Raw genomic sequence first — 13814 nt, forward strand, 5'->3', positions numbered from 1 at the left:
ATCCCACCCTCGGTATCTCTGCACTGTGGATTTTTTTGTTTATGAATACCCCTCATGTGTTTTGTCCCTCCTGTTTCCCTGTAGGTCTTCGTCTCAGAGCTGCTCGACAAGATCCGAGGGATGCAGAAGCTCTCCACGCCTCAGAAGAAATGATGGCGTCCCTCCTCCTCCTCCTCTTCCCCCCTCACATCCTCCCTTCCACCTCAGCCCTCACCTCTCCTCTTCCTACCGTGCTTTCCATCTTTTTTATTCGATGTCATGAAATACTTTAACTAAACCTTGTTTCCTCTCTTCCTCCACACCCTCCGCTCTAAACCTCTTTCTTTTAGTCTCTTCCAGTCCCATGAATTGCTTTTATTTTTCATCCTTCCCTTGTTGTTCAACTTCCTTCTTAAAAAACACCAGCGAAGAAGAAAAAGTAAAGAATGCATAATAATAAGCAGGCGAAAAGAACAACAAGCGATTCATTGGTCTCAACCCAAGCACTCTCCATCCATCTCTTTCTCACTCCTGCTCTTCCTTCACCCTTTGTTTGGCTTTACTCCTCTTCCTCACCCAGCTTTTCTTCCTCCCACCCTCACACCACCCTCCATCTGTCTGAGGAGGAGGAGAAGAGGAGCAGAGACGAGATGAGTCCCATAATTACTGAGAGAGTGGGAAGAGGAGTCTGTAACAGCCAAGAAAAGAGTGAAAAGGGTGAACGACGAAGGCGGAAACGGCCAATCAGCTTGAAGCAGGGCCTAATCATTATGTCTCCACCAATGAGATTCCTTATTTGGTTATTTGTAAGGGGTTTCAATGATCCAGCTACCAATTATGATTCTTTTGATACTTCCTAGTTCGGTTTGAGGGCACGGGGATATTCACTTGACTTTTCATGTTTTTGACGGGGGTTAGTAAAGTCTTTACAAATAATCCCCCCTTAATCAGAGGCATTTTGCTACAGTGGTGCATTTAAAGACTGTCTTTTTTTGTGTGTGGATCTGTTGAAAAATCTGCACTATGTCATTTTGGGGAGAAAATCTGAACCTCTGACCACGAAGAATAATGTGGTATATCTTTAGTCCAACAAAAAGGGACCTTTGATCCCTTAAAATAGTGGTTGAACCTTAAAAAAGTCACTGGCTGGCTGCGGTGGTCATAGGGTCCAACTAATTTTAGACTACAAATCTTCCTTTGAGGTTAGAGTAGAAGTAGGTTCTCTTAGGTCGGGTGTGCTTGAATAGAAAATTCTTGGGGGGGAAAAAGGTGTTTTTCTTTCCTCAAATGCGCAGTGCAGTCGTAAGAGAGGCTCTTTAGAAGCCACTGCTGTCCAGCCTGCACATGCATTATGTACGTCTGTGTGTTGCTAAATGCTACGTGGGTATGTTGCTACATAATGTACAGCAACTTTCATAATAGGAGTGTTTTTTTTCCTGGCCTGTATATTCTGCTGTTCTGTACGACAAATTTAGATTTTTTAGTATAGGACTGGTTCCTGTTTTGTTTTTTTTGTTTCTTTTCTGGATGCATTTTGTCACACACACACTGACAGTCCGACAGGGGGACCCAGAACAAAGCTGCCTTGTTTTTTTGTTTTTTTTTGTTCCATCCCTCCCTCTCTGTGTCTCTTTCTCACTTCTCTCCTTTAACGCTAGAAAAAATATTCAGTCCACCACATTGTTTGTCAGTTCAGAGCAGTCACTCATACATGGGAACTCTGACAGTGTCTCTATGTTGGTGTCGAGACGTCTGAATGGGAGGGACGGAGGCCGCTGTTTTACATCCAAGCTGTCTAAATGCATTCACCCTTCCTTTTCTTCTCTCTCTCACTCACTCACACACACACACACACACACACACACGGGCCACCCCTCGGGGCGGAGAAAACGGAAACGCATTAGCAAACACAGCTGCCTCTCACACAGATGTGCACACACACACACACACAAAGTGCTGAGAGAGAAAGGGATTCAGAGACGGGTCCATAGCTGTCACAAGATCTTTGCGTTTCCCCGGCTGCAGCTGCCAATCATGTGCGAGAATAAGCCATCTGTTTCTCATCCCGAGCCAATCAGATCAGAGGCAGAAGGCCGTCGGCCAATCGGAGAAGCATTTGCTGTGATTCCTGTGACCAATTGTGAACACCTGCGGTGACACCAGACCTCCACTGTCTGTCTCTTTTCTCTCTCAGTGCCAACACACACACACATTGGCTCATTTCTATCTTTACTGCTCTGTCATTTCTCCCTGGCATCCCCTCTCTCCTCCTCCATCCTTTTGTCCACCCTCCCTTTATCCCTTCTTCAGTTTCCTTTCCTTTTTTAAAAAAAAACAGATGTTGCCTTAGGTATTATTTATGTTACACAAACCAAATAAACGGGAGACATTCATTTTTAAAGAGGTAACGCAAACTGCTAAACACGTGCGTTACCGAGCAGAACTCAGATCAATCTTAGATCTTCTGTCGCTCCTTTTTTTTTTTTTTTAAAAACAAAATGAGATTCTGTTGGTTTTTTTTAGAAGTGAGTGTTTAATACTTAGGCCTTGATACAGTGATTTTGTTTAGATGAAACAATGTTCTTTACATTTACCGTTTGAATACTGGTCTGTTTTTATTGTGATCATGACACTTCTTGATGCCAGGCCTTGGATTATAACATGTTAGTTGAACAAAAAAATCCATTCAGATACACTTTTGGTGCGATTGCTGTTGCCTTCCTAGCAGGGTTTCCAAATTTGTTGGAGACATCGGATTGTACCAGGCAAGCTCAATCAGTAGGTGAATTTGAGTGGATTTTCATTTCTAAATCCGGGTTTGGATTATACCTTCTTAGACTGTTATTGAGAAGTCTGTTTTTTTACTGTTGGGAAAATTGCAAAAAAAATATATATACTGATTATCATCATTGAGGCTAAATACAAGAGCTAAACCATGCGGATTGAAGGAGCGGAGGTGTTTTTTGGACAATGATTAGATCAAACCAACAAACAAATGTAGCAATATCAACAACAGGTCTTGTTTTTGCCCAATTTTGTTACACTTTTATGCAACTTTAATAAAAACATGTAAAATGGACTTGTTTGTCTTTGTTTATTGGGCCGGTTCTCTGCTGCAGAAGATGATTATACGACAGTATATTAGCTTCTAATTAGTCCAACAAAGCATCCCTTTTAAATATGATATTCATTAGTGTGCAATATATTCACTTGTAAAGATACATTTTTAAATCAACCCTTCTTTCTAGAGCTTTTTCATGGAAGACATTTTAAATCACAGATGTAATAAATAACATTGGCTCTGTCCCTGTAAGTCAGTGACCAGCATACACAATATGAGGAAATGGAAAGCAGCAGACATAATTCATATTATTAGTTCCACCTGTACTTTTCCTACAATGACATGCCAAAATGTCGGCCATGAAGAAGGCCTATTGTCCAAATGACATGAATCCCACCATCATCATTAGCTCTCTAGATATTTTGCTGTTACTTTGGTGCCATCTTGTGGTTAATTGCAGTATGCATTTATACCCTGGTGTGAAGCAACAGTGGGTCTGTGAATTATGTTCTGGTCTAATCTCAGGGTAGTTCATGAAGTAGGAATGATGCTTGACACCAGTAGCATAATGGCTGCATCACATTGTGCTGATGACTCCTATCTTCTCAGGAGGAGTTAAAGGAGACAGTTGTATCCTTGTGTTGATGTTTGGATTAAAATGTATCGACCACAACAAATACTTTACACATTATTTACTACATCTCCTGTACATTAGCTTTTTTCATAAAAAGATCAGAAAACTGTTTCACAGTAATATACACCCTTCTCCTCAATATCAAGTCAGTTGTGCCACTATATATAAATAAATAAAAAATACTCCTAACAATATATTTGAAAAGACTGGCATTTTTCGAACTTCGAAGATGTATTGTTTTTGTTTTGATCTAACAGATTTGTATTTTTTTTTTGGAGACATTAATACTATACATGTTCAAGGGATGTACATGTTCACAGAATTATGTAGTGAGCAACATGTACTAAAAGAGTATTTACATTTTTTTTGTAGTAGTGTACATATACACATTGTGTCCACCCACCCATCCCACCCGCCTATTCATGGAGTACACACCTAGAGGAGCAGAGAGGGAGAGAGCTGCACACAATGTTGAAATAAAGGGGGGGAAATTAATTAAATTAAAAATAAAATTAATTAATTTAAAAGAGGGAGAGGGAGAGAGAAAAAATACAATATACTAGCATAATAATATGTTTTCAAGAACCCTACATACATTTGGGGTGCCATGTGGAGGGAAACAGAGCACCCTGTCAGATTGACAGCAAACTAATATTGATAAATATAGAAATAGTGAGAGTAATTGGTATAGAACAAACAATGACGCAAGCTCATTTTTATTATTTTTTATTGAAGCCTGTAATCATTTTATTTATTGTATTATTCATGTGTAATCTCACCTGAGAGGTGTGGACCAGCATCATTATATATTATTTTATATGCATATATTTTCAGGTGGAATTTCAGGTGGAAATTCATTTCATTCTCACTGTGCAATATCATTTTCCACTTGTGCAATTTTGTTAATGGTCTGTTTATTGTCAATACTGTATATACTGCTCCTATTTTTATACTTCCTTCTATTTAAATGGTTCATATTTTGTTACACTTTGTTTAACTCTTTTTTTTTACTGTGTTAGCTGATGCATCTTGTTTTTTGCACTATCCCCTTTGCTGCTTTACACTGCACAAATATCTTATCTTATCTTATCTTATCTTATCTTATATCCTCCTGGGAACCGAGTTAAAAAAAGTGTCTTCCAATTACTTTGTTTTGTGATTTCCTTCCTATTTAGGGTTAAAAGAAAATCTTAACAATTTAGGCTTGTTAAACTTTATTTTTATTTTCCACTGTAGTGGACTACAGGACTATTTCAGTGTGAAAAGACTAAAACAAAATGAACAGATTATGGCTGTAGAGTGATATTAAACCAAGAATACATTCAAATCGATTTAAAAAAAACAACAACATGCCATATCACTGGAAAGCCTAGGAGGTCCTCTTTACAATACACCAGGGGTTGACTGAGTAGGTCAACAGATTAAAAGGATATGCATGTGGACAAAATGTCCACTACAGAGGACACATGTCAATGGGCTGGGTCTCAGGAGGATATTGAAAAAAGGGAGATGCGCGGTATTTCTATATGATCCATCCTATTGGCTAATTCTGATGGTTTACAGCACCAAACTGGCTTGTGATTGGCCCACTAAACCTGCTCTAGCATTCTGATTGGACAAGCGACGTCTGAGGATGAACGCTCCTATTGGTCAGTCCGACATCACGGCTCGGCGCTGATTGGTTGAATCTCCTGGTTGTAGAGTCCGGCAAAGTGTCGAAGTGAAGCCTGAAGAAGTGAAGAGGAAGTACTTTTATAAAGAAAAGGAAATATAGAAAATGCTACTTTAACTTTTTGCAGCGGAGCAGAGGGAGAAGGTGAGCGGACTGTCTAGTCTAGTGTCTATGAACGTGAAGGGTTTTATGTGTTTACAGCATCGCCTGCCTGCATGCATGGACGGAGACTAGTTAATCCGTGTACAGCTGGAGGATGAAAGCGACTACTGGGGATGATTCAACGCACTTAATGCCATTATAACGCTGCTTTTATTGTTTAATATCAAACGCTTATACTATCTAAATAGTGCCAACATATTAACTTGAGCAGCCTGACAGTAGGATGTGTAGACAGTCATTATCTCGCTGTGTTTCAGCTGTTAGCTAGTGTTGCACTTGACTTCACTGTGTGAGGTTTATTTACCACTAATTTGGCATGAAGATGCAACAACGAGTCTCTGTTAATGTCTTGGAGGTTGTAGGTAAATATACCGGCAGTATAACCGGCTTCAAGCTCAGTTCAAGGTCGTTGTTTTACTCTAAATACCGCCGTGGAGTTCATAACGTTCACCGTTTATACTGGATGACATCACGGAAGCTACCATCTGTCAAGTTAGGCTGATTGATACAGGACATCCGGTTAGGTAACAAAATAAAAGGCAAGTTCAAGGCAGCTTTATTTGTAAAGCACATTTCAGCAACAGGGCAATTCAAAGTGCTTTACATAAACGTTCAAGAACATTGCGACAAAGTGAAAAAGAACATTAAGACAATGTCTCCCTGATTTGTGTGCCTTAGGGTGTTGTCTGTGTTTTACTTATTTATTAATTTTTTTTGTTTGTTTTTTGTTTTTTGTTTTTTTTCCCTTTAAGTACTTATGTTCTTTGTATTTGCTTGTCTCCATTTTTGTTTGCCCTTAGTTCCTAGTATTGTCTGTTTTTGTTGATATATATAAAAAATGAGGCATGATACACACCCCACAGAAGTCTGTATCACTGACATGCACATGCTTCCTAATAAAAATATTTGAAACAAAAGAACATTAAGACATAATTAAAACAGTTATAAAAACATTAAAGATTAAAAAATAAAAACAAGCTAAAAATAAAAGTTAGGATAGAAGCTAAAATAGAGTATAACACACAAGAGTAAAAGCTCTAGTGCAGTATATAAGATCATTATCTGGTTTAATAAAAGGCAGCAGCAGCACACAGGAAAGTTTTAATCTATGATTTGAAAGAACTCAGAGTTGTAGCGGTCCTGCAAGTTTCTGGGAGCTTGTTCCAGATATTTGGTGCATAAAAACTGAATGCTGCTTCTGCATGTTTAGTTGTGACTCTGGGGACACTAAGCAGACCTGATCCAGATGACCTGAGAGGTCTGGATGGTTCAGAATTTAGCAGAAGATCAGTTGTATTAATAGATGTAGCAAACGTTTTGGAAGAAATAAACAAGTTTGTGTTGTATTTTTAATTATTTTCCATAAAGTGTTCCTAACTCAGTGTTAGATACAATTATTTTATTTTTTTTATTTTTTCGAAGAGCAAAATCGAGTAACTTCCGGTCCTGTGCTGCGTTTTTCTATCAGACTTGACAGAGATACGGAAGCCATACGGTAGCTCGATGTCCCGCGGGCTTCCCACTGTTATACATGGATGTATTATAAGAACTAACATTGTGTTATTCTATTTACATTATGCTCTATCTGCACAGTAAGCTACAATTCACTATAAAACCACAGAGTAGTATGATTTATCCCTTTTGTCTGCTTTCTGTACTCTTTGTTGTGGCTCAACAAGAGAATGAGTTGATGTGGTTGACTTTTAAACCTTCAGCCAAACACATTGTGCTATAGTCTCTCTGTGTGTGTGTGTGTGTGTGTGCGTGTTTCTCAGCCAGCCATGCCAGCCCAACCCCCTGTGAGGGAGCCAGAAGAGGAGATGGAGGCAGAAGGAGAATCACAACTCCCTGAGGCCAACGGAGAGGTGGAGCAACCCAGAGAGGATGAAAGAGGAGGTGGAGGAGGAGAGGAGACCATGGAGGAGAGCACGGAGGAGAGGGACAGCGACTTGGATGATAGTGAAGATGAGGAAGAGGAGGAGGAAGAGGAGAGTTCAGGTAAAATCCGAATGCTCTGCTGTGAATTCTTGTTGCCCGATTGAATGCAATGTTTCTCATTGTTTCTGTCTCCTCTGTGAAGAGATGGATGATGAAGACTGTGAGCGGAGGAGAGGGGAATGTCTAGATGAGATGTTGGATTTGGAAAAACAATTTCAGGAGCTGAAAGAGAAGTAAGTTGAAACAGGAGTAGGGGAAGAAAAGTGACACTGTGTCCCTTTGGTGCGATTTGAGATAATGTCAGTCGTAAATAAGGAAAGACTGACTTCACCGTGTGGTCGCAGGTTGTTTCGCGAGCGGCAGAACCAGGTGAAAGTGAAGCTGGACGAGGTGCTGACAGGGAAGGCTGGAGAATACAGAGAACCACTGGTTGGACTACAGGACAGCATGCAGATACAAACACAAGTAGCTGGTAAGTAGAGATGGTTGGATCAATACTGGTGGTATCAATACTTTGAAACTCACAAGCTACTCATTAATCGATGATAAAATTATATAAATACAAAACGTGGGTGGCTGCATCACTTCCAAATGTTTTCACTACTTTTGTATCATGTTTGTGCCAAAGCAGCGCTCACATATTTAGCCGGCCTGTGTCACATAAGTGTGGAAACTATGTGACATCAGAACCTAAGGCGCACAGCGGCGCATAGTCGCACACTTCCACATCAAACATGTGAGAGAACGGTAGAAAGGAGACGTAGCACGCAGTGGTGCTAGTTGTCACCTGCTGATAACAATACAGCAAGAAGTGCCACACACAGAAACACAAGTCCCTCTTCAAACATTTAAAGACAACATATAAGGAGGCTTTTTATAGAATGATAGTATTTCTGTAAAATACTGGACTATTTGTTTTCACAATTAGTGGAACAAACTTTTATTTAATTGTACGTATATTTGCTTTTGTAATAAATTTGCTATTTACGGCCAATATGAGCCATGTGTTTGGCCTTTGAGTGTAATGATCTTTTTTTTAATCTAAAAATGACTAATTTAAAAAAATCACATTTAATTTAAGAAATGATTAGTATTGGTAAAATTGTAACAAAAAGTATCGGTATTGTATCGATTTAAAAAAGTTTGGTATGGCCAATCCCTACTGGTAAGTAAAACACACAAGGTAAACAGAATATGAGCATGGATTTTTTTGTAAGTTAAAAATGTGACTTTGTTTGGTAATTTGTAATCTAACCTGCACACAAAATGCATCCCAAACATGTCTGAAAAATGTAATAAGACATGTGGTATAATTTGCAACATATTATTTGTAATTTCTTTTCCAGCACACATAATTGGACCTTGCGTCTTTTGAAGGGTGTCAATGTGTGTTTTCTCAGGTCTAAAGTAGCACAATACAACACCTGGCCACTAGGTGGGGCTGTTTAACAAACATTAATCTCTCTGGCAGGTTGAAGGGAAGGACTGTGCTCAATATAATCTACAGACTGAAGGGTGGTCGTGGCCTAAAATAGGATTTAATGAATGCGATATAAGGCAGCTCTTAGGGAATTTCTTATTTCTACACCTATAACAATGTCTTGTTGTAATGTTTCCTTTTCTGCCCATTTGCAGTTTCTTTGGCAGCTTGAAATCTTTGCTTGGATTAGTGAGTGGGTTTTATATTACAGCTAGCATCATGAATGTTGTTGTAAAAGACTTGCATGCAGTTACACTGAAAACATGAAAGTGAAATGAGCTGTATTATATTAATAAGATGTATGGTGTCACTATCTGTTTCTGTCTAAAGTAACCAAGAACACAAAAAATCTAAAAGTAGCCAAACTCTGTCTTTAACTACAGGAGTGTACAGAGAGCTGTGTCTACAGGTGATCCGACACAAGTACGAGTGTGAACAACAAGGAGCAAAGCAGCACCTGGAGGTAATACACACACACACACTATATACTCAACGTATCCTCTCATACAATGAGAAGTTATTCCTAATTTTTTGTGCAAATGTACAGCAACACGTGACGAATGTCTGGCAACACGTGTCAATTTCCGCTCGTTACATGCATAGAGTCCTTTCAAAATAAACTTCTGTCTTCACAGGAAACAACTTGGTTACAGTCTAGGCAACGGAAAAGTTTGGGTTAAAATAACTACGGAAGTGGTGCAACTTAAGTACGGAAGTTACGTGACAAATAAATCAACGTTGACTTCTGGTTTCACACACCAGTCACTTGGGTGAAAGTCTGGTGTTTTTTGACCCACCCATCCAACCCAACCTCCTCTCTGCGCTGCGTTTATTGCTCTTTATACTTCCTGGTTCATGAGGATTAAATACGAATTGATTTCATGGGATATATATATGAATTACAGTGCATTACTTTTCGCAGGTATAGCTACGAATGTGTTAGGAGAACAGACTGATATACTGCATAGGGACACTTCAGCTAATGCTATTGAACAAAATGACTACAAACCTAAAACTGTATGTATTTGTGTGTTACAGAGCGAGCGGACGTTGTTATTTGATGCCATGAAGACTGAACTGCTGGAGAAGATAAGACGACTGGAGGAGGACAGACAGAATATAGACCTCACCTCAGGTACAGCCAAAATATCAATACCAAACATATCACTATACATTATCATCATCATTATTGGTCTTGTTGGTTCAGGGAACTAAATCTATCTACTGTACTTTTGCTGCCGTTATTAATGTTTGGACAAAAACCTGCCAATTCCTTAGTGAAAACTAAAACTGTGTTTATATACATTATGCAAAGTTACAAGATAATAATCACTACACTCTGAAGACTTCTCGTGTCAGAAGAAATAAATCTTAACCGAGTTATGTGATGAATGCTATATTTTCTCATTCCAGAGTGGAGTGATGAGCTGAGGGGAAAGAAGTGTAAAAGAAAGAACGTGCTTGGTCGGTCGGAGAGGAAAAAGAAAGTGGCTCTGGTTTCAGGTAAAAATTTGTCACCTGCCAACCTCATCATCCTCCCTTTACCTTTTATTCTGACACAAACAGCATATTTAAGTTGATTTGCCTCCTCCCTCTCTGTCTCGCAGGACCTTTCATCGTCTACATGTTGAGAGACATTGACATCCTTGAAGACTGGACCGCTATCAAGAAGGTAAAAAAGGAGTAGCTCCTTTTCTTCAGCTCCCAAATGTCTCAGCTGTTGCACTACCATGTAATTTCAGTGTTGACATCACACTAAATGAAGGTGAATATATTCCTCGACATCACAACGTTACACTACCTACACTCCAACAAATAAAGCAGCTAAATGTATGAAGGTTACTGATGTGTTTTGGTTACTTTGTCTCTGTGTGCTTTTCAGGCCAAAGCAGCACTGGCGCCACTAAAGAAGAAAGTTGAGAGTAAGTCACCTATTTGCATACAAACACCATACTGTTGGGAGATTTCTTCCTGTAAGACATTCTTATTTTGTCTTTCAGAGCGGTGATAATAGGGGGATCTTATTGAAGACCAGCAGCAAAGAAACCAAACTTCACACACACATTCTCAGCTACTTCCACTAACGGTTTCTGTCTCCTCCAAACCCAGATGACTGCTGTGTTGTTTTTCTCCGCACCTTTGACCCCCGCAAACAACCGCCCGACTGCTTGTGTGTTATCTATTGCTATTTAAAATAAGTTTTCTTAATGATATGACAACCATGTATTTATAGAATGATTTATAACGGTGATTAAAATTGTAATCTTTTGTGACACAAGGTTTTGTGTGTTCATGCGATCAACTCCTACTTCCGTGTTTATGACTCCACACACACAGAAATTTAGGTTTTTACAGAAATTATGGAAATTTATCTTTAGGTAACTGTAACCAAAATATCCTCTTTGATGACATTTTACGTACAGTATGAGGGAGTATTAGGGCCACTGTTTGGAGAAAAAAATATTGAGATTTTGAGACATCTGTAAAAAAAAATTAAAAATCACACTATATTTACTCATAAAGTCTTTGTGTGCCAAGAGTTGAACATAGAAAGGAGTCCCCTCAGCAAACTGGTCCTGGCTGACTTTTCACCTTCTGACATCACAGACCCCATCCAGCAGCATCAAAGCAGTTACACTATCACTCAGAAGATAAGACCTCATCTAATTATAACTAAAGAAGAATACATCACTTATTGGAACAATATGACACGCTCACAACACAAACTAGAAACATATTTGGCCCTAAAAAGACAGTATACCGTGACAGTAACTGATAAGAAACTGAGAGAGACATTGGGCAAAAAATCCATAACCCTTTCAGGATATTGTAATTCAAGTGTTCTGAGAGATAACTAGACTTCTGCACCTCATCATGGCTCTGTTTTCAGGCTTTTAGAAAACCTAGCACTTGACAGGAGACTTGTCGTGACCAAAAGTAATGTGACCGGAACTTGATGTTCCTTCACCAGATTTTACAATGACGGCGGCGTCACAAACTTTCTCATTTTACAGCTAAACCGTGCACTACAAGATGATTCTGAAAACATTTGAGGAGTAAAATAGGAATTACAGTAACAGAATATTGATTCATATTTAATCAGTGTGGGATCTTCATTTGCATTTATCACAGACCCTGTAAGGTATCATAGCACTACTTTGAGAGGTAGTAGTATATTGACTGAGTACATATTTGCATGCAATACAGTGTTTTTGAGAATAGAAACAGTATCACAAAACATAATATTGCAATATTCAATTTTTTTCTATATTTTCTTACACCCCTACTGTACGCTAAGTAAGAGGCTATAAAGAACACCTTCAGGCTACTAAATAAAATGCATTCAATGGCAACCCATACACTACTTGGAACCACACACAGAGCCCTCATGTCCAAACCTATTGTAAATTCCTTTACTAGAAGACAGCACTTTATAGCCTGCGCTTATTATCAATTATAAATATACAACAGCCTTCCTCAGTTCAGCCTCACTAGAATTAACCAGAGAAGAGACAAACTCAAGACTATTCAACACAAATAACCCAGAATGAATAAAAGGTAGCAAAAAGTATTACCAAGCCACATAAATTAAATAACCAGACACTTTTTATAGAAGCAACAGCAGAATAAAACAGAGATGTATTTGCATTCATTTTTTTTAATTTCAATTCAAAAAATAAATTTAAAAAAAATAAAGAAAACGAGAATGATCATACCAACAAGTGGACAGCCAGAAAGAAGTAGTATTTACATACAATGAAAAGCATAAAAAAATAAATTGTCAACAACAACAAAACTGTTTTTACACAATGCTACTTAGCTAGCAGGTTGTTAGCATTACCTGGAGAGAGTTCAATGAGTGTTGGAGGTTACTCACCTGTCTGAACTGAGTCTTGTGCTCCAGGTTCAACTTCTCTGCTCCTTCATTCTTAATACATAATATAACCAGTCCTCTCAGCCTCTCTGGTCCCAGTAGAACCAGTCCCAGGTAAGCATGTTAGCATGTTAGCTAGACACACCTGTTGGTGACGTAGGTGTGTCTGATGTGGGTGTAGCTCCTCCCCAGGTGGTTCATTAGTGATTCATTAAGGCAGATGTAGCCTTTTTCTTAACTGTTCCGAGGTATAATAATGCTAACTCTAACTATAACCATAATGATGTGTCCTTAATTTGACTGTATTGTTGTTCAGGTTTTGTACTGTTGTTCACGAACTGCTAGCCCCTCAACTTCTTCTTCTTCATTGGTATTTAAGGCGGTTGAGATTCAAAGTGTCGCCCCTGTCTTCCATGTAACGCTCAGGACAGAATAAACCCCCACATACAAAAGGAGCCCGCCACGCCTCTGGCACTTGGAAACAAATTGTAAATGACCAAATACAGTTAGACAACAGAAACCTCACTAAGTGTACAAAATATTAATCCTACATGTGTTTTGTTTTTTTTGTTTCATTTGATTTGATTTAGATTTCCTCTGACTGAAGGTGAGTGCTGTGGGTGTGGGTGGGGTTCAGGGTGAGGGTGAGGGTGTCCAACAGGACAAAAATAACAATTTCACTGAGAATCAACTCATCATTTTTGATCAGCAAGACATGTGCAAGTGGTTATTGTGCCTAATTGTAAACAATAGACTCTTTTGCACACATGGCAAAACACGTGCAACTTGCTTGAAAGAATGATAAATTCAAATCAGTTGTGAACAACAAACTAATTGTTCAGAGATTTGAGTTTATTGTTTGGAAAAAAATTATTCTCATTTAAGAATTGAACCAAAGCGACTGAGAAAAACTGTAACACTATTTTAACACTAAGGGTTTCTGTCCCACTTTGCATCACTAAGCAGGTTAATAAAAACAATTAGTACATAAACTGCACCTCCAAAAGCCCTCAC

At 38.8% G+C, this 13814-nt stretch overlaps 3 protein-coding genes across 5 annotated transcripts in view; 2 read left to right on the top strand and 1 right to left on the bottom strand.

The window, feature by feature from the left end:
- ppp1r14bb (protein phosphatase 1, regulatory (inhibitor) subunit 14Bb) overlaps window positions 1-3058 on the top strand; it is a 30648-nt gene extending 27590 nt beyond the window's left edge. The window contains exon 4 of the mRNA XM_074623035.1: window positions 85-3058. Within this exon, the coding sequence (XP_074479136.1) occupies window positions 85-153 (69 nt within the window). The 3' untranslated portion in view covers window positions 154-3058. The remainder of the gene's footprint in view (window positions 1-84) is intronic.
- plcb3 (phospholipase C, beta 3 (phosphatidylinositol-specific)) overlaps window positions 1-13130 on the bottom strand; it is a 110184-nt gene extending 97054 nt beyond the window's left edge. Inside the window, exon 1 of the mRNA XM_074623037.1 lies at window positions 12946-13130. The gene's annotated coding sequence lies outside the window, so the exon portion shown is untranslated. The remainder of the gene's footprint in view (window positions 1-12945) is intronic.
- On the top strand, window positions 5349-11199 carry brms1 (BRMS1 transcriptional repressor and anoikis regulator). Of its 3 annotated transcripts, none has more exons than XR_012592391.1 (10): window positions 5349-5490; window positions 7284-7506; window positions 7589-7679; window positions 7791-7918; window positions 9310-9389; window positions 9965-10061; window positions 10340-10429; window positions 10534-10691; window positions 10809-10848; window positions 10927-11199. XR_012592391.1 is itself a non-coding variant. In XM_074623419.1 (10 exons), the coding sequence occupies exons 2-10, from the start codon at window positions 7290-7292 to the stop codon at window positions 10932-10934; spliced, it is 816 nt and encodes a 271-aa protein (XP_074479520.1). In that variant the 5' UTR covers window positions 5349-5490; window positions 7284-7289; the 3' UTR covers window positions 10935-11199. The 3 variants fall into 3 exon arrangements, 2 of the variants coding, with proteins under 2 accessions (XP_074479520.1, XP_074479522.1); XM_074623419.1 differs by having other exon boundaries at window positions 10534-10598; XM_074623421.1 differs by having other exon boundaries at window positions 5356-5490; window positions 7288-7506; window positions 10534-10598.
- Window positions 13131-13814: the final 684 nt, after the last annotated feature.

The sequence above is a fragment of the Sebastes fasciatus genome, chromosome 22 (assembly GCF_043250625.1).
Source record: "Sebastes fasciatus isolate fSebFas1 chromosome 22, fSebFas1.pri, whole genome shotgun sequence".
Classification (NCBI taxonomy): domain Eukaryota; kingdom Metazoa; phylum Chordata; class Actinopteri; order Perciformes; family Sebastidae; genus Sebastes; species Sebastes fasciatus.